General features: G+C 41.2%; 1 protein-coding gene across 12 annotated transcripts; it reads left to right on the top strand.

The window, feature by feature from the left end:
• Positions 1–404: 404 nt before the first annotated feature.
• LOC127383629 (OCIA domain-containing protein 2-like) lies at positions 405–18,371 on the top strand. Of its 12 annotated transcripts, none has more exons than XM_051616828.1 (8): positions 405–545; positions 6,056–6,193; positions 8,650–8,743; positions 9,581–9,634; positions 11,681–11,728; positions 12,760–12,865; positions 14,132–14,219; positions 16,641–18,371. In XM_051616828.1, the coding sequence occupies exons 2-7, from the start codon at positions 6,134–6,136 to the stop codon at positions 14,211–14,213; spliced, it is 444 nt and encodes a 147-aa protein (XP_051472788.1). In that variant the 5' UTR covers positions 405–545; positions 6,056–6,133; the 3' UTR covers positions 14,214–14,219; positions 16,641–18,371. The 12 variants fall into 12 exon arrangements, 11 of the variants coding, with proteins under 11 accessions (XP_051472788.1, XP_051472795.1, XP_051472786.1 ...); XR_007889246.1 differs by lacking the exons at positions 405–545; positions 16,641–18,371 and adding exons at positions 4,810–4,919; positions 13,639–13,732; XM_051616835.1 differs by lacking the exon at positions 405–545 and adding an exon at positions 4,810–4,919 and having other exon boundaries at positions 8,612–8,743.
• Positions 18,372–20,231: the final 1,860 nt, after the last annotated feature.

The following is a 20,231-nucleotide window of genomic DNA, read 5'->3' on the forward strand; positions in this document are numbered from 1 at the left end:
GCGGCCGTGCGAGGGGAGCGGCTGCCCCGGGGCGGGGCGGGGCGGCCGGGGCCGGGGGCTGCACGGCCCGGGGAGGGGCGGAGGGGTAACCTGCCAGGCGGGGCTGCCGGCGCCCTGCCGGCCGGAGGGGCCAGGGCTGGGCGCGGGGAGGGTCTCCGGGCCGCCGCTGTTCAGCTCACCGGCCCGCCTGCCTGCCGTCACTGGCAGAAAAGGGCGGCTCCCTTAGGTCTCCGGCTCCTGAGGGCCGAGTTTCCCCTTCATCCCCCTGCCCTGGCTGCCGCTGGAGGGGAGCGGCCCCCTGTCCGAGCCCGCAGGGTGGCTGCGGAGCAGGCTGAGCCCCAGCGAAGCCCCAAAGACCCAGTGGGTTTGCGGTCAGGGAGGTGCTCCTGGTGGCAAAGCCCATGTGCTGCTGGCGCTGCAGCCAGAGAGAGGATAGTGCAGTATGAGGTGGCTGTGAAGAGATGTTTGATTAAACTAAGCATATTCTCACGAGGGTCAGCCTGGTCAGCTGGAGTTTATTCTTCACAGCCCTGTGACAAGGAACGGTGAGTAGATCTCAACCCCTCACTGCCTTGTTACCAAAGAAGCGTTTGTCCACTGGATAGTTAGACCAGCAAAAAACAAAACAGAAGCAAAGAGCTGTCATCCCATGGGCTGATGCAGAAAAGAGGAGCTGACTCACTTGCTAGTCGCCTAGATATATGGCTGAATAACTGTTATTACCTGTCTTGGGGGGGGAGGGGAAGTGTTCCGATTGGTGCTGTACTCATCTTAATGAAATGACTAAGGACTTCTGATAAGGAATTCTGTCTGCATAAACCACAAAAAGAGATGTTTAGTTTGCTAAGATTCCTGAGTTGAGGCTTAAACCACTCAGTTTGTTATTTTTTTAAGAAACCCTAAGCTATATGAACCCAGCCATAATCACAGCTGCCAAGTTCTGGCAAAAGGATTACATAAGAAATATCTGTATTTTACAATTTCATTTTTGGCATGGAAAGTAAATTTGTAACTGAACTGCAAACTAAAAAGTTCTTTTGCTGTTGAAATGTATAATCTTGTAAAGTTTTATTAGTCTTCATACAGCACCCTGTGAAACTGCCAGCTACATTTTCTTGTTTGTTTTAAAACTGCTACCCCATTCTAAACAAACCCTATGATACTCATTTTCTTTCCCTTGCACCTGTGAAACTCCAAACCCATAGGAGTAAAAACTGTAAACCCCTGACACCTGTTAAATTTGAGGTATTATGAACAATAAATCCCTGACAAAACATTTGGGGGGCAGAATGCTAGCAAAAAGTTTGTTCCAGTAGTGTCAAAATCAAGTAACTCATTTATGCTGCAGTATAATGGGGTCTGGCTAGCTACAGAAACTCTGTTGAATTTTGGTTGGTATTTGAAAAACCTATATATGTTTAAAATGTCTACAAAAGAATTGAAGTATTCTGATGAAAGTCAGCCTCTCTAAGGGAGGAAGAATGAGATTCATAGGTTTAATGACCTTCTTTCTCTTTTCTGCAAGTTCCATGTCACTAAAGGCATCTTTTATTTTCTTGGTTTGAAAAAAAAAAAAAAAAAAAAAGCAATCCCACAATAGTCACCAGATTAGCTTATCACTGGTTTAGGATTATGCAAGTGAAGACACCATTTCATCTTGTTGTGGCATGACGCAAATGAAACTTGGAAGATGAGATCCTTGGCCAGAGTAAAGCCAGAACATGGCTGCTTTTGTAGCTGCGTGGCAAGAGTGTGAGGCTCACAGAATGTATTCAGCCGATAAAGAGTTGAAACAGTTTTGCAACGCTTTTTATAATTACAGTATCTTGCTTCGTGGTTCAGAGGTGGAGTTCCAGTAAAACTAGACATGACTGGAATCATGAACCTGACATGCTTGTGTGGCTTCTCTTAAACTCATAAGGCAATGAAAATAATGCAATTCCTGACAAAATTAGCTATTGTATTCTGGGTATTCCCTGTGAGATTCTTAGTAACTACTATGTTTGTCTTCAAATATAGCAAAGTGACATTTCAGTATTCTCTATAGTGTTGACACAGATAAGCATCTGAGCACAAGAGGAGGGTGTTTTCAGGTCTAACGTGTTTTAAAATGAAAACAGACACATCTTAAATACAGAAGTCAAGGCTTACAGAGTACTTCATTGCACATATATGTGTAGGAATGCCTTTCACAATACTTTTTTATTCTTGGGGTGCCATGTGTAGCTGATAAAAAATAAAGCAATAGCATTTGATCAGTACAGGAATACAATAACCGTAAACCAGCAAAACCAAGATATCATACTACAGCAGGAATTTACATTCACAGAAAAAGGAGCATCTTCATTTTAAAATAGTATTTAATACACCCTTAACCTAAGGCAGACATAAAAATTTATCTGAATTTAACAAAGTAAATTACAGCCACACAATAGTATTAGCATTGACAGAGGTAAACTTCTCTAAAGCCAGTGATTGTGAAGAACAATGCTTTATTTGAGTTCAAACAATAATACAAGCATGTTTTGAAATCCAAAATAAACACGGGGAATTTACAAGGTCAGACACCTGGGAGAAGTTTAGCACATAAACACACATGGGCATGACTAAGAAGCAGAAAAAAGTGCTAGAGAAACAGAGGAAAAAAGCATAAAAGTATAAACACAAATTAGGATTAAGAAAGTGACTGGAAAAAAGCTGAGGTGGTTGAGTTTACAGCTAGATACCTGCCACAGTCAAGAGTGGAAACACAAATGCTTGTAGGCTATTACATGCCTGTTCTGTTTGCATAACAGTGTAGTGCTTGTAGAGCTTCTTAATCATTACCTTAACACTTACTATGCAAAACTCTATATATTCATATTCATAGTCAGCATTAATTTGGTTGTTATCTCATGGTTACAGCATGTTGGCTACAAAATACTGTTCATTTGTTCCACCTGGGCTGAAGTGTAACTTCATCTTTTGTAAATTAGCCCTAAAACACAGGACTAATAAATACTGAGACTTCCTAAAGACCTTTCTTCCAGTAAAATGTTCTCTGGGACATAATACAAGAACATTGCCTCAGAGTAATTCCAGTAATACTCCATATAATAGGTCTCCATTCATTTCAATATGTATTAGAAATGGCAGGTACAATCAAGTCTTATTACAGGATCTAAGCATCTATAACCCTGTTGAAAAATTCTGGTGTTGCAGGTCTCTACTGTAGGAAAGAAGCAATACATAGAGCTGTGCAGCTTAAGAGAAGAGACCACTCTTCATTTTACAGGCCATTTTACAGCCTTCTTCAAACTGCGATGTGAAAATCCTAGAGCTTAAACATCAGTGAATTGACAGCCATTCATTTCTACTAAAAGATAGGCCAGACCAAGTGTAAAATAGAAAAAAGTATATCCAAGAATCAGCCAGCAAAAAAAATATTTTAAAAAATCACATAATTTCTTGCATGCAGGGAGGACAGTTTAATGTTTTACTCAGAAGTATGCTGTTTCCTGTAGTGACTTGATGACTTTTCATTCACCCTTAACTCCTACTTCCACTAGCATGAGAACAATGCCCTACAGTGTAATTCTTAGGCGGTTTTCCATGCTCTAAATGTTTTTATTACTGATAAATTTTTGTAACAGTGCTTCTGTTACTCCAAGTCTTTGTTTCTCAGGAAATTTTTAAGCAATTAACAGCCTTTGTGATTTTCTAATGAACAAACAAACCATATTTACCACATTTGGCAGTAGTTCTTTATTCTCCTGTCATGTGCTCAGTGCATACACGGAGAGTTTCTATTAAATACACACACCGGAGAGGTTTTGCCTTTGGCGAATGTGGTGAACCTCAGAATCCTGGCAACCTGAAATGTTCTTCAGACAACCAGCCAGAGCCTGTAAACCTTCCCCAAGTTTGTGAAGCCGCAGCTCTTTGACCTCTTGCTACTCTGAAAGTAGAAAATTCCTCAGCCAATTGTTCAGTTCCTTATTGGTTGTTTTATTTTTGGTATCTCTTGTTGGTTTTGGGTTTTTTTTTTATGTGTAAGGTTGGTTTTGTACTGGGAGAGATCAGGAATCTTTCTTCTGGTATGTGTTTATTATTCTGAAGAACTAACATTTATTGGCAAGATATTTTTTAATGATTTATCAAAGTATTTTTCTTATTTGTTTAGATTATATTTCTTTCTCATTAATATTCAGTTGTTTGCTTACATAAGCATCGTAGTATTAAAATCAAAGTAGATAAACAATGCTTTTCGTTCCAAAATAGTAAAAATTTATCTCACTTCTTTAAAAAAGAACATGAATTCATTCAGTATTTTTAATTCATAGGACATCCCCATCACCCAATGTCGAACACGGTTAGGTGGCTGTTAATTAGAAAAATAATATTCAGAACTTCTTTGGGGAAAAACGAGCAGTCAGAAGGAGTCTTGCTAGCACTTTTACTGGTTTTCTCCCGAAGCAGCCCACGAGGAGGCGTGAACTACTGACTCAGTAACAGACATCGCTAGGATCTAGGAACCCTGGGGTTGACGAGAGCCCGGCCGTGACGGCGGCGTTAACACCGCCTGCCCTGCCTCAGCACCGCCTGCCCTGCCTCAGCACCGCCTCCCGTCCCTCAGCACCGCCTCCCGTCCCTCAGCACCGCCTCCCTCCCCCAGCACCGCCTCCCTTCCCTCCCCCAGCACCGCCTCCCTTCCCTCCCTCAGCACCGCCTCCCTTCCCTCCCCCAGCACCACCTGCCCTGCCTCAGCACCGCCTCCCTTCCCTCCCCCAGCACCGCCTCCCTCCCCCAGCACCGCCTCCCCGCCGCGAGGGATGAGCTCTCCTGCCGGGCCCTTCCCCCGGGGGCCAGTAGGTGGTGGTGGAGCCCCGCGACGGCAGGAGCCGCGGGCCGGCAGCTTGCCCTGCGGTGGCTGGCGGAAGGTGAGATAATTGGGGTGAAGCCCTCGAGGGCTGAGGCAGGGTCGGACAAGGAGTGGGTGCCCGCCCGGCTACGGCTGCTGTGCCACCGCGCCTCTCGCTAATCCCTCACGGGCCATCGGGGCTGGCTCCGCCGCCGCTTGCCGGGCGGGCAGCCCCCTTCCCCTTCCTCAGTGTCCCGGCGCCCCGCGGGAGTGAGAGCTGCCCGGGAACGCGGCCCACCGCCCGGCCGCCTTCCGCGCCGCGGCGCAGGGGAGCGCCAGTGCCCGCCTTTCCGTCCCGGGGGGCCGAGCTTCGCCGTGCGGGATTTCCTTGGCGGGAGGAAGGCGGGGCTGGCGCGGCTCTGGGCGGCAGCTCGTGGGCGAATCGCCCCTCAGCGCCCAACACCTTTGACCTCTCCCCTTCCCCACCGGCCTTCGCCCAGCGTCCCGTGGCCGGGACGGCGGGGAAGCTGTTGCAGATCCCCAGCGATATCCTTATCCGTGAGAGCAAGCACAAAGCAATAGCCTGTTCTCGCTGGGAGTGCTGTGCCCTGGGTCACCGTCGGCCGACATCTGAGCAGGTGTGGAAGCATAGCTGGGCAAGCGTGAGGCATTCTCCCTCTTTGTGGTGTCCGCCCAGTTGTTGGTAGGGAGCTTTTCACTGGTGCAGCTGCTCTGTTGACTCTCCTTCGAGAGTTAAGAGGGTGCATGTGAAACATCATTAGTGAGTCTTCCCCTCTTCCTCGAAATGGATACTAGGTCCTTGAAGGACCTCTCTGAAGTCCTAATGACTGTATTTGTGATAATTGTATTTCAGTAGCACCTCCTACACCTGGAGCACCTTCTTTGCTGACCTTGCTGTCTGCAGAGTTGTTTATCTCACATACTCTCTCTCCTCTCTCTGCTTCCAATCTGCCAGTAGTTTCTTTTTCCCATTGTAACTGTTATCTCAGAGGTGCACCCACCATCAGTGGTGGGCTCAGCCTTGGCCGGAGGTGATTCCAACTTGGAGCCAGGGAAACTTCTGTCAGCCTCTCTGGAGCCACCTCGGTAGCCCAATAGCCCTATCAAAGCCCCGCCACACAAATCAAATACACTAAGTGAACAGTAAATTTACAGTATCAGTATGATACTTTGGCTTTTCAACTTTGTACCTAGCAGGAGGAGAGGACACCAAACATAAAACGTGTAACTTCAGCCTACCAAGATCACCAGTAGAGCAGAAGGAGAGAGACAATGTCTTCCGAAACAACCCAACAGGAAAGTCAGCCATCTCCGCCAAAGCAAACTGAATGGGTAAGCTGGGTTTCCTCCCTTTTATTTTGATGCTATTAGTGAATAACTGGGGGTTTGCATTGGTTGCTCTTGTTGAAGAGAGAAACAGTTGTCTGTTAGCTTAAGCATATAAATGAAGAGAAGAAAAGGCTATGTGGGGTTCTTCCTGATTCACTGCACTCAGAAGGCTAGGAGCTATAGATTCTTACAGTAGTGGGCCCTGCTTTATGCTATCGTAGCTAAACTAGTTAGGAACTGGCAGAGACCTAGTGTCTGAGTACTAGTCTGGTATAACTTGTCTCTGTCAAGTTGTGCGTATGTGCATGTGTGTATATTCAGAAGGGGAGAAGGGAATGGTGCTACGCAAGGACCTTCCCTCCAGCCGAGCATTCTCCTCTGCTGGAGAAACCAGTTAGCCACAAAGGTTCAGATTTTACCAATTTTGTGCCATAAGCATGTAATCAACCACAATGAATTTAAATGTGGTATGACTTTGTTGCTAAGCAGTCACTGGCAGTGAGCAGCAAGAATGACCTGCTAGGGAAGGTGACCCAGGAGCCATGAGTGGCAGCAAGTTAGGCAGGGGCTTTGACCTCAGGGGTAAGGAGCATAGTCCTGGAGTACCTGACAAAGAGGAGCAGAGCAGATCCAGGGTAAGCCAACAGTCAGTCCGGTGATTGCTAGGCAAGTCCATGGGACTAAGGTAAATCTGATGTTAAGCCAGGACATCAGATTAGTAAGGCAGGATAGGGATTGTTATAGTAAAAGTCCAGGTATAGGTATATCTGTAGCACAGTTAGGGTGAGGACTTAAAATGCAGGTCCTGAGCCAGGAGGCAGAGGCCCTGGGTGAAGCGTCTTGCAGCTCTTTCTCCCAGCTTCGCTGTTTTCACAGCAGTCTAATTCACTGTTGCACAACTGTGCCATGTTAAAGCTGACTTTGAGCCCAAGCAGTTAAACCCCTGGCAGAGTGTATATGGAACAAAAAGGTTGCAAAGCTTGCTGGTGCACTTAGGGCCCTGATACTCATTTCCTTATCTTTCACTCAGTCTGTTTGAATTTTACTGTATTGGCTGTGACTGTTCTGTGAAACCATTTTGGAGTGGTTCTCTAGGCTTTGGAGTGGAGTCAGTTTTCTACTGTTTACCCAAGTAACATTAACTGTAGTGGGAGCAGTGCTTGAAGAAGGACTGAGATATTAATTAGCTAAAATGTGAAAGGTGTGGCTGCTGCCAATAAATGCATTACATTATTATGGTTACAAAATCATGGATCAGTCAGGCATAAAATGAGGTATATGCTGTAACAGACAAATATACTCTTTTTCCCAAGGCATTGCTTGTCCTCCAAGGTCTGGTTTTGCTTTCAAGAATAGGTATGCTTGTAGAGGTGGTGCCACTAATTTTAACTTAATGATGACTCCTCCTTTCCCCCAGCTTTTATTACTGAGCACACCATATGATATGGGATATCCTTTGGGTCAGATGAGGTCAGCTGTCCCAGCTGTGTCCCCTCCTAATTTGTCATCCACCCCCAGCCTACTCACTGGTGGGGCAACCTGAGAACTAGAAAAAGCCGTGATGCTGTGTAAGCACTGTTCAACAATGACTAAAACATCCCTGTGTTAGCAACACTGCTTTGGTCACAGATCTGAAATGCAGTGCCTTACCAGCTACTATGAAGAAAATAAACTCTTTCCCAGCCAAAACCAGTACACCCATATATTTCAGATGTCCAGTAATGATACTACAAGTCCTCACACTGATAGTTGAGTCATCTCTTAAAGGAAGAAAAAGAATAGTTGTATCCACATGTCAATACTCTGGTTAGTAGAATGCAAGAGAGCACTGTCACTTTTTTCCACAGCCAAAAAAGAAAACAAAAAAAAACCAACTATCATTAGCCTCAAAGAAGCCTGTTGGCAAGCTAATTATTAGGAAGATGAAGCTAGTACAGTTGAGCTGAGTTAATTAGATGAATATATTTAAACTGCTCAGAGAGAAAGTTAGGCTTGTTTTAGGAATCTGACAGTTTGTATTTACCATCTTCTGAATACTTAAAAATCTTCTCTTACTGAACTTAAATTGACTTCTGTATGGGGCAGAACATTTTTAGAAGCTACTGCTCTGCCTCAGTTTCCTGTAATTTCTTTCCTAGAAAGCTGATGCAGCTCATGAGAATGAAATGGCTAACAGAAGTAAAGCAATATATTTCTGGAGTAAGCAGCAGCTGAGCTATTTTAGGAAAGTATAGACCAACAGGATGAGTGGGTTTAACCTAACACCTTTGTAGTTCTTTCTGTTTCTGTATTGGCATATCAACTATTTTATCACACTGCTAACAACAGAACAGGATGTTTTGCTTGTTGGTTGTTTTTTGCATTGCATTTTACTTGGTCTTTAAAATATTTTGTATTTATTATTTTTTTTCTTCCTGTGAGATTAAATTCAGTAAGTTAAACCAGGTTTATCCTTCCAGCCAATGTTCTTTTGTCCCATCTCACAACATCAGAATGCTGAAGAAGTTGCAAGGATCCGCAAAGAGTGCAAAAGGGAGAGTTTCTGGTACAGAGGTGGGTGATCCAAGCTTGTTCTCATCACAGTAAGAATGACTTCTTCATGTACTTCTGCAAAACTGGCTGCAAAATGCCATGCTGTTTATTGTAATACATTGGGTTTTGTTGGAAATTATTGTGAGTTAACTCTGTGACCTTATTTTAAGTTAAGCAATTTGTTATTACAGGGTTAATTGAATTATTAGTGTGGTCATTGCAGGTAAAGGTGGTTGAACTAAGCTCTTCTTTAATAAGAACTTACTTTAATAGGCATAGAGTTGGTTCTATTCTTGAAGTCCATTATTAAAATAACCTTAGGAATGTTTTACTTTTATTACATACTTGTCTTGCCTTGAAAGGCAGGCAAGGCTGTGTATCTTGGGTTTGCAAAACTCTTTTAAGTGTTAGGACATCTAAAAGATTAATTCATCCAAAGTTTTATTGCCTTTTACATCTACCATGTCAATTTTAATCTAAATTATACATTTTCTGAAAGAAGGCTGAAAAAGGTTTCAGCGTTGAATCAGAGCTGATGTCACTACTAGTGTTGCAGTAGTGAGAGGAGATATGCAGATTATGAAAGCTGTTACTTAATAAATATATGTTATGCATTAACTCCAGATGCTACAGCATGGCTGATGTCTGGCACTGTGTGAACACATCCTTGCTTTGAAGAGATAGTAATCTGAATGAGCAGATGTAATAGGTCATTAAGAGAGTACACAAAGTTAATGTTTAGGAGTCATGTTTAGCATTATAAACGTATAAAACATTTAACATGTAAAAAAGGAGTATGTTAAATAGGTAACAAACTTTGGCTGATACCAGGTACATTCCTCCATTTTGTTTTTACAGCTCTTCCTCTGTCCCTTGGGAGCATGCTTGTCACTCAGGGGCTAGTCTCAAAAGGTAAATATAGAAATACATGATCCTAAGTTATGACGTTGAGACTCCAGAGTTACCACTGAAATGCAGGTTTCCCTAAAGCCTGCTGTTTTTCATGATCAATATTCCTCTCACTCATCACTATAATTGTTACAGTGATTCAATCATTATGTGTGCATTGCCACAGTCACTCTCTTGAAAGAACATGGACTGAAAACAGAACTCAAAAATTTTAAGACTGGTGGCTAGATTCTGTTGCCGTGATCATATATGAGTAGAGACTTCATGGGAGCTGCTTCTAGGGCAGAGCAGGACAACATCATACAGCCTCTGCAGGGGCATCAGATTTGGGTATTGTAGCTCTAATTTTTGGTTTATTTGAAAACTGCTGACAATGTGTTTACAGTGACCACTTCTCAATATAAATACAGCTTTGGTGCAGAGGGACAAGGAATACTGCCAAAATGAGGAGACAGCTTTCTATACAGATAGCTTGTGATCTGCAGCCACAAAAGAGAATTGTCTTCTATTTATGTGGTGGATGAGACTGTTTCTACACGTTGTACATTGAGTTTCTCTTCTGGGGGTCTTAATGAATAGTAAGGTTGAGGTTAGCATTTTGGGTAAAAAGTGAAGGGGCTGTAAGAGATGGGTGGTAGGAGACAGCAAATGGAGGAGGTGGAAATGGCTCAGCCTTTTCTCACTATGTGTGGTTGCAAGCCCTTAATTTTGTTCCAGCCACTATTACCATGTTTCTTTCTTATACCTTTTTTTTCTTTTCTTTTCTTTTTTTTTTTTAAATTGAGATGTTCAAGAAGACTAGAGTAGAAACCTAAAAGCTGTGCTGTACTACAGAAGGCTGATGTGTGTTCCTGGTTGCATCCTTGCCCTATGACCAGGCAAATCTTAACCCATGTAGGCAAACAGGAAGGGAAGAAGCAAAGGAGAGTGTGTGAGGGAAGGCAAAGGTTTACAGATTTCAAAAGGGGTGAGCAGGGATAGGAAAGGCACTGAAGTTGTCTCAGTAGCTGACATTCCACCCCCTGGCACTGACTACTCTTCTCAGTTTCCCTCCATTGTACTTGGACACGTCTTATCAGCTGTGAAATAACAAATGTCCATATTAAATAATCATTACTGTGTGTCAACAATTGGGAGGGGTTGCTGGTTAGAACAAAACAACAATTTTGTCCCTCCCTTGCCTGAAAGGCCCAATTTAAAATTACATAGATGCCAGTGGGCAAAGACCCTTGAATGCCCCTCTGTCTAAACACTCCTCTCACACAGTACACTGGCTCTAGAAGAAGCTGGAGCTTCTGAGCCTCATTAATACTGTCTGAATGCATGTAACAGTGCAAACAGTGTTTGATTCCCTTTTCTTTGATTTGGCAGTCTTACTGTGAGGAGCCACCCTTCACAGCATGGCGCTCCTCTGCCAGACACACAGGCTTGCAGGAGCATTGTGGTTCCTCCTGGTGTTAACTGGGGAGAGGTGGGTTTTGGTAGGAAAAGCTAGTGTTCTGGTTTTCCTCACCATTTTTCCACTCCATTTTCCTCATAAAGGACATTCTGCAGGAGAAAGCTGAGTGTCTGTGGTACAGTTTAATACAAGTTTAATCAACAGCCACAGGAAACTATTGAATAACAGTTTAGGCCTGTTTATCGCAGCACAAGGAGCTGGACCCTAAGCAAGAGGTAGCAGTTTGCTTTTATAATTGTAAGGCTGGCTTGTGCTGAAACACAAGCCACCATTTCCCGGTGCTGCAGGTGTCACCAGTGGCAGCCATGGTGTTGATTTACACTTTGAACCTCTGCCTGAAGTGAATCCTGCAATGTCCAGACTTTTTTCCTCCTGTGACTCAAGGACTGCACCAAAACACATGCACTAAGAACAAGTGGAATGGAAAGTGCCGTGATGTTCCTAAATCTGAGTTAGTGGATTTCCAGTTGTTTTTGTACAGACTTAACCTTCAGAAATGCAAAACTTGTAGGAAGAGTACTGTCTTTGGTTTTGAGTTCTGCTGAGTTCCTCGAATAAAGAAGTTTTCTGACTATTTCCTTTTTTTGTAGGTGTTTTCTCAGCAAGCCCAAGATTTGGTGCATTACCTAAGATGGCAAGTAAGTTGTACACAACTCTAAAAGGAAAATAAGTATTATTTATGGGCAACCTGCAGCCCTTAGATGCAGCTCTCTGAACCTCTTCAAACTCTTCTTTTTTTGGAATTAATGAGGTGTTACCACATTACTTGAGGAAATCAGAATTCTGCTGTGATTAAAAATAAATGTCTGAAATAAGGTTATTTTAATGTAAATGTTTTCAGTAGGAGCATATATTTACTTAATACATCCTCTCAAACTAGTAAAATCTCCGATTTCACCTTTTTTTTATAAATAATGTCAGTTTGCTGATCAGCTGTGCTTAGCAGATCACACAGCTTATGGTATCAATGGGCCATCATAATGTGTCTGTATGTGTGTGTATATATATATATAAAATCAGTATGTTCCTTTCCATACATTCATTTTATTTATCTAAACTGTGTAATTAATGACCAAGTTGATAAAGAATACAAATACAAGCAAGTAAACTGTACAATAAGGTGGCTCTTAAGTGGCAGGAAATTAAGTTGATTCCCTGTTCGGCAGAAGTTCAACAGAAAATTGAGGATGTTTGAAGTAATGTTTTGATTTGGATGCTGTGATGAGTGAAACCCCAGTGCAGCAGTGTGACAGGCTGACATTCTAGCTTCTTAGAAACCCTGAGAAGATAAGTGTTAACATTGTAATAATCAGAAATACTATGATGTGCCTACAAGAGAAAAATAAATTAGTGCTTACATAGTGATGTAATTTTGTTGTGGGGTTTCCCTATAACCTGTTCCTCTGAGTCTGAAATCTTGTAATTCCAGGTGAATATGATACCCTTTCCTATCTGTATTTTGGACCAGTTGCTATATCTTACGATAGGTAGCCAATTTTCAATAGTTACTGAAATCTTCTTTGTAATCCCTGTAAAACTTCACATGTGTTTGTGGTACATTTTGAGAAGACATGCTACATCTAATTAGTTTTCTTATTAAAATGGAGCCAATTGCAGACTCATGATTTAAGCTGTTGTATTAACAGTGTTTTGTTACCTATCTTTATAGTTGCTGGTGTCTTAGGTTTTGCCATTGGAACTATGTCATACATCAGAGAATGCCAGAAAAAGTTTGAGAAAATGGGTATTGCACCATTTGCTCCACAAAAAAAAAGGTTTGGGCTTATTTGAATGATTAATCCTGAGTCATGATAGTCTTTACAATAGTAAAAATAATATTCAGCAAAACTTAATTTAGATTTTGTGATCAGGTCATGAGATACCACTCATATTCTTAGGCTATGTATGACAGTGTTAGAAACTACTAAATATTATTCAGAAAATGCAAATTAAGCTGAGTGTAATACCAGTTATTAGGAAGTTCATTATTAAGTGAAATTATCATACTTTAAGTGTGATGGAACCACAGTTAGTGCTTCTCTTTTCATCTAGCATTGTGCGTCTGATTGTCTCATGATCTTCTATGGTATCACTTGGTCCTTGGAGTCCTCCTTTGGACCATACATCTGGCCAAATACACTGCAGATTTGTTTTACACTATCCTCGTATTTCAGCAATTTCAATCTCAACCTACATTCCAACCTCCTCCTCTGTCGTTTTGCCCAACCTCATTGTCATGCCAGACTATGAAGAGCACAAACAACAAGACTGTTTTTTCCACCTTGTAACTCTAACCATATGATGGATCTCAACGGCTGCCTCCTGTCACCTATCACTTCCATTTTTTAGTCATTGTTTTCTGAAGTTCTTGCAAAGCACTCTTTCCCATCAAATCACACTCTGACTTCCTTCCAAGCTCCTCACTCAACTGCCAGTACTACTTTTCATTCCCAGTATGGCTTCTCAAATGCACCTTTCACACATAAAATGCATTTCCAAAAATCCTACCTGAAAAATGATTCTCTGTCTTTCCATGTCTTTCCCCCAGACCATTGTGAGCCTTTATGCCTGCGAGAATGCCTGACTGATAATGGGAAGCTTCTTCATTGTTCCTGTGTCTCTCCGCTTCCGTTCTTCCCCACGTAACAAGGCTATTACTCTCTGTGCTGGTACACGAAGTGACTGTTTGTCACTCCTTTGTATTATGTGCTTTGCTTCTAACTCTGCTCATTATTGATAGGTACAATGGCAAGGGCTGTATTTCCTGCTTAGAAAATCCTGTTATATTTTTGGTGATTGTTGGAAATGTTAGTTCAGAATAAGAATAAAAAATAAGAATAGTTCAGAAATAAGAATAAGGGGTTTTATTGGTTGAGACATTTAGATGTCATCTTGTGCAGTTTATGTCCCACAAAGTAGTCACAGCAATTGGAGAGCATATGCAAGAGATTGCTTCTTCAAGAATATTTGTCAGCATGCAATGTGGTTGTATTTGAAGAAATCCAGCAAAATTCTTGAATACTTTATCTTCAATTTTGTAGGCATTGTCATCATACTTGCAAAGAATGTGAAACAAAATTGGGATCAAATGAGAAACAGGGTTCAAATCCTTCAGCATCTTAGTCCCAGGTAGGCAACCTTGAAATTTAAAATAAATTCTCATTTTATTTTCCACGTTGAGTGATATTCTTGTTTGAAACCTTTGAGCAATATAGTAAAAGTAATTAATTTTAATAATGGATTAAAATATTCTTTATCTATGGTTTGTAATGAAACTTGTTTCTTCATTTTTACCTTACATACATTTCATGTTAATTTTAAATCCCCTATTTCTGAGGAATTTCTGCTTTATCTGTAGCAGAGTATTGTTTATTCACCTAATTGGAATTCATTTGCATTGACTGCTTGTATGAAACCAAATATAACTCCTTTCCATTTCCAACATTTTTTCTTATTAAAAAAAATAATTATGGGTAATCTTGATATTTTAAAATATATTCAATATTGTGAATCTAAAAGCAGACACAGCTGGGGATAGGTTTGTTTTGGGGTTGTTTGTTGGGTTTTTTTGGTGGGGGATGGGTTTCATCTAGTACTATGGTTTGGCCAGAGCTTTAGTGAGGTTAGTGGTACTGAAGCAACTACAGGCTGTGGCAGGGGAGATGGCCCATGTGATGTTTGCACCCCAGAAAGGAGAAAGTTCCCTTTGTGAAAAAGGAGAGTTTACAGGGTAGAAGGCAGAGGAGTATTTAGAAGCACTTTTACTCTTTGTCTTTGGAAAACAGGCCAGCAGTTGGGCTTGCTAAAAGCGTTTTCACACATTCTGCTGGTGGTAAGCTCTGGCCTACATTTTTCTCAGGCAGGAGAATGTGTGAAAGTGTTTGCAAATAGCTTGGCTGCCTGCAAGAGAGGAGAGCAGAGGGCCTGTTTGAAATCCCGCCATGTGAGTTTGTTGTGGCTCTAGCTGTAGCTTGGAACAAAAGCCTAATGCAGAAATAATTTGATTTAATCTGTTTGCTTTTTATATCTTGCCAAAGATAGATAGTCCCTTTCTTGCTCTGAAGTGCATAGGTACAGAATCTGTTCACTTACCCAGAAGAGAGATTTTGATGGATTTTACTACTCATTGTGGCAGTAAGGAATTGTCCTGAAAGAAGCCATTAAAATCAATTTTGGTTTTAATCAACTTTGCCAGTGCTTGGGTATTTTATATGAAGAGCTACAAGTGCTCAGCCACTAGCAGAAAAGGCGCTTAGGCTTAGGCTCACCGAATAGGCTGGCTGCCTACAGGCAGTGCTTCTCGTGTGCCAGCTGAGAGATGAGGAAGCACTGTGGCCCTCCAGATCAGCTTGCTTCTCCAGCTGATAAAGGGAAAAAGAAAGGGAAAAAAAAGAAATAAAGCCTTTCTGAGGGGTTATTTGCTAGTTCTGGCATGAAGGAGGAAGCAAGCCAGACATGTATCTGTGAGTGAATGACAATCTGAACCATTAGCAGTTGTGAGCTCAATTAAGCCCTTGTGTTACTGTGCTGATGAAGTGCTTTTGAACATTTTGATAAATGTTTGCTTCTGTAGGCCAGTATTCTCACCTATTTCAAGTAAGGACCCCAAAACATACTTAACTGAGGACAGTCACTTCCTAGCAATTACCTTTGTAGGGGAATAGAATGTTGATGTTGGGATTTATCTCCACTGCTTGTCAGAGCTGGAGCTTGCTAACCTTAAATTCGAACACATTTTCCTTTTCAGCTTCTTCCCTTTTCAGCCTTTCTCTGTGAGCTGTGTTGTATTAAGTACCAGTTAGCTTTTAAATAAGTTCCAAATTGTCTCAAATACAAAGGAGTCTTGTGGCTGTATGAAGGGAAGAATGCAGGATGCCACAGGCCTCTGTTTTCCTCCTGCAATGCGTCCTGGAATTTCTGCTGTGGAACCTGCTCTGTGCTCCAGCGCACATGATCATCAAAGACCTGGATTGCTGTGCTTTTTACCAGCCCCTTAGGTCTTCATGTTTGTTTTTTAAAAGAGCTAGAAAGCCTAGTCAGAAACATAGTCTGAAAACAAATATAAGATGAGTGTATTTCTTTCAAATTCTAATTGCTGGAAATAAAAAGCCATTATATTTGGGCCAGCGTGATATTTTGACTTTGCCAGAAATCAGTTTTGATGGACAGGTTTCAGAAAATTAGGAAAACAAATACTGTAAGCATTGTGTTGTTTTGTCTGCTGTTAAACAATGAAAATAACAGCCTCATAATCTCTTTTATGTTTAAATAAAAATTCTTAATTTAGCATTCTATGCTCTGAAAATGTACAGAGACCCTGCTGAGCACACCTTGGCACTATCCATGCTAAGCGTACATCGCAAGCTCTGGCATGGCCTAGAAGGACCACCCAGATACAATTACACCCGTGGTGATGATTTCAAAAGTAGTTTCTTCTATCCTCAATGACTTTGCAGACTTCTCAGAGAAATTGCCAAGAAGGCTGCACATTTCACATTGAAAGCAAGGTGCCACTCAGCTAAATAATGGGTTCTTTAATTCTATTTACAGGTGTGGTGAAGATGATAAAAATCCTATGGATCAGCTTCTTCTTTCAAGATTTTATGCTGCAGAGATGAAATAATGACTTTGGTGTAAATCAGCTTATTGGGAGTTGTTGCATAATGTTAGATAGTTCTGTTCATAGTAAATACCAATTTCTTGTAATGCATTTTTTTGTATTTTCCCTTTCTTTCTCTCCTCAGCATTTTTGGCCCTTCAGTGCAATTTAGCTCTTAGTGCTGAAAAGTTCAAATTTGTCTGTTGTCCTTAGTTGCTGGCAATACCTTGCATCACAAGCAAAACAGCAATACTGGAATGCTTCTCTTCTGTGTCAAAAGAAAAGAGTGCAAGGATGTTTAAATGGGTTTGCAGAGTTAAGCACCTGTTCAGTCTCAGAGCTGATTCCTTGTTTATGGACTTTTAAGAGTACTAAGCTAGAGGTTGATTGGAGTATGATCACACCACAGTTACTGTGCGGAAACAGCTTTTTTAATTGGCTGGTTTTACATAAAAGCCCCTTTGCCAGGCAGATCAGAAGCATGTACCACATTCACAATGAACAAAAAGATACAGTATTTTGGAACAGTTTGTGGCCAGTACACAATCCAAGGCCAGCAGATGTTGAGAAACACCTAGATGGCACATGCTCTCTATGAACAGTACAACAGAAACTTCCAAGAAGTACCTCAGGAAATCAAAAGCAGACACTTCCCCTAAACACAGTGATGTTCACATGGACAGCCACTAATTTACAGCTACTGAAAAGGTGGGGCTCCACCATCAGCTGATGAAGCCTGTCTTCTGTGGGGCTTAATTTGTTTGCTTTTGTGCCATGCCCATAAGTTAGTACCCTCTTTTGAATCAGCTTCTTTGGGCATCTTTACCTGGGCACAAATAGATTCTGCAAGCAGGATATATGGAATGTAAACATATAAAATAACTAATAATTGGTTATACAAAAGGCTTCCTGGATTTAACAAGCCATTAGCATAAATACCACCCTGATAAGGTACTTGGAGGGTCTATCCTAGCCAGACAGCCACCAGAAAGGAGGAGTAGTTTTAGACTAACTAGCCTCCCTCTTTTGTTGTTTTTGTTTTGTTTTGTTTGTTTTTGTTTTTTTTTCCCTCTAAGATTTTGTGCCTTTCCAAATTGGAAATTGCTCTTGAATTCTTGATCTACTAAGAACCCTTGTATCAACAGGGGCTTTAATTAACCCTTTTAACCTTTCTACAGACCTTTTCCACAGCTCTTCCTCAGCAGTCTGAGTCAAGGGTACACAGCTGTGCTTTATCAGAGCTGATGCTTGGTGTACAGGCAGGTGAGCCTTGGGGAGCCTTCATCAGGGGCTGTGAGGAGGGAGGGTTACACAACCAGAGAGAAGTTAACCTCCTCTGTGAAAATCATGTAATTATTACAGGTGTACTGTGATAGCCAGCAAAACTGGTATGGTGACATGTCTTAGCTGCTTACCCTTCACCTAGCATCTGCTGTCAAGATAACAGCAACAAAATGCACCAAGGTTAGTCGTGCCTGGGTTATCTGAGGCAAGCCATGACATCCATGTGATGCAAAGGAGATTGATGTGTGTGAGAGAGAACCTTTCATGTCAGACTCTCAGAGGTTGTTCTTGTGGTCATTGTTACCTCCTGGGTTTACAATTTAGCTACTTTGCTTTAAGTGTAGTTTTGTTCAGGTTACCTATTACTTTGCTTTAATAAATGTACTGTATGGATCGAAGTTCATGAGTTTCTATAATCCTGTTATGAAAAAAAGGTCTGTTTGTGAAGCTAAGCTGTATATAGCACTAAATCTGTGCAAATCAAGGAAAAAATGCACACAGCTTACGGGCAAACTGTTCTTCAGAAGGTCTGTACTTCAGAGGGTTGATGGCCAAACTCTTAGCCTGTCAGGTATCAGGCTCCACATAATACTCCTTGATTTGAGAAATATCAGGGGGTATGTTTTGGCAAGGTTGTTATTTGATTTTGTTAAAATACAGTTTCTCCTGCTTTGCTCAACAAACGATCTAGTCAGGTGTGCAGCTGGGCTACCAAGCCTTTATCATGAGGTAGTAGTGATGTTGCAATATTTCTTAACTATAACTTTAAAATTTCAAGATAATGTAAAATGTAAGTTAACTGACACTCCCAAAAGCAGGAGCTACAAAAGGATAGGCAAGATTCACAACACATTCTGTACAGTGTTACTAATTTGATAAAATTGGAGCCAGCTGGCTTTCAGTGTACTGTGACTTACAGGTGTGCTGGAATTTTCTTGGTGGATGGATGGATGTGCATTCTGGAGGTGGAATCAAACAGATGCTGGATTTTTTAGCATTGTGGGGTTTAGAAGACCTAGTTAAACTTTTAAGCTTCTCAAGATGTGATGAAAAAAAAAAAAGTGAAAAAGTGCCATGTTGTTCACAGGAGAAGTTCTGTAAGAAAACAGGTGTTGGGGTGTTCGTAGTGATGCTGCACGATGCAGAAAGGAACATTTAAGTGAATACTGATTATTTTACATTATTACCTTATGCAAAAGGGAGACAGGAAGAGCTGGACAAAACCTCATGTGCTGTCATGGCCAGACCCTTGTGATGTTTCTATCTGGGAAGATAAGCTCCTGATGATTAACAGAGGGTGCTCTAAGAACTGTAAGTCAGTACAGCTGTTTCGTAATATTGCACAATTTGATGAGCTAACCTTTGTCAGCCATTACTGTCATTCCATACATGCCAGTTAAATAATTTGTTTTTAATTGAAGCAGAAGTTCAATACATTGAATTTAGGGTTGACCTATTAAAAAATAGGGCAAGATTTGAGGTAATCAGTTGCTTCCATAATATTGTTTTTCAGTCTGGAATAAGAGGGGAAGAGCTCTCCAGGAGGAAAACACTTAACCTTATGAAGAATTGAGCATTGTTTATATAGTGCTAAAACTTTTTTTGTAGTATTTTCTAACAATAGGATATACACTCTATTTTGGCAGGAAGATGTTACAAAAATGCTAACAAAAAAAATCCAGTGAGCACCTACCTTCCTATTAATGATTTATATCTGGAAAGTGGAAGTTACTTTCTTCACACAGAGATGAAGAATTTTAACTGTGTGCTTAGGCATCACAGCTTAGTTGAAGCCCACATACTTGGTAAAATCAAGGAACAGAATACACCCTTCAATTGTAATGCATGTAAAGTGAGTGGCTCTATGTAAGCCTCAATCCACACTGAAATTATGAATAGAAGAAGGGTCAGAGTAGAAGAGAAAAGTTATGACATTAAGCTCAAACAACTGGACCCCATTGCCTTTCTTTGGGGGCTTTCCTATAAGGTATTTGAAATAATTTTACAGATACTGTATTCAATCCAAATTAAAAAGGGAAAAAAAAAAAAAAAAGTTGTGTTTTAGAAGAGAAAGCAATTGCAGGTTGAATACAAAGCTCATTCCTGTTCAAATCCTGACTTAGTAGCTGGACTTCAGGCAAGCCAGCTGGTCTATAATTCTCTTTTAAAACGGAATAAAGGGGAGATGAAAAGTCACTATCCAAGTTTCTATAAATACCTATCTAAAACAATATTTGGGAATTAATTTATTACATTTT

Source organism: Apus apus, chromosome 4 (genome assembly GCF_020740795.1).
Source record: "Apus apus isolate bApuApu2 chromosome 4, bApuApu2.pri.cur, whole genome shotgun sequence".
NCBI classification, from domain to species: domain Eukaryota; kingdom Metazoa; phylum Chordata; class Aves; order Apodiformes; family Apodidae; genus Apus; species Apus apus.

What these genes read in the sequence shown, in the direction of transcription:
- LOC127383629 (XM_051616828.1), top strand. Translation starts at nt 6,134, where the DNA reads ATGTCTTCCGAAACAACCCAACAGGAAAGTCAGCCATCTCCGCCAAAG. An exon ending in TCAGGGGCTAGTCTCAAAAG is followed by an intron (nt 9,635 to 11,680) that starts GTAAATATAGAA and finishes CTTTTTTTGTAG; the next exon opens with GTGTTTTCTCAGCAAGCCCA. An exon ending in TTTGCTCCACAAAAAAAAAG is followed by an intron (nt 12,866 to 14,131) that starts GTTTGGGCTTAT and finishes TCAATTTTGTAG; the next exon opens with GCATTGTCATCATACTTGCA.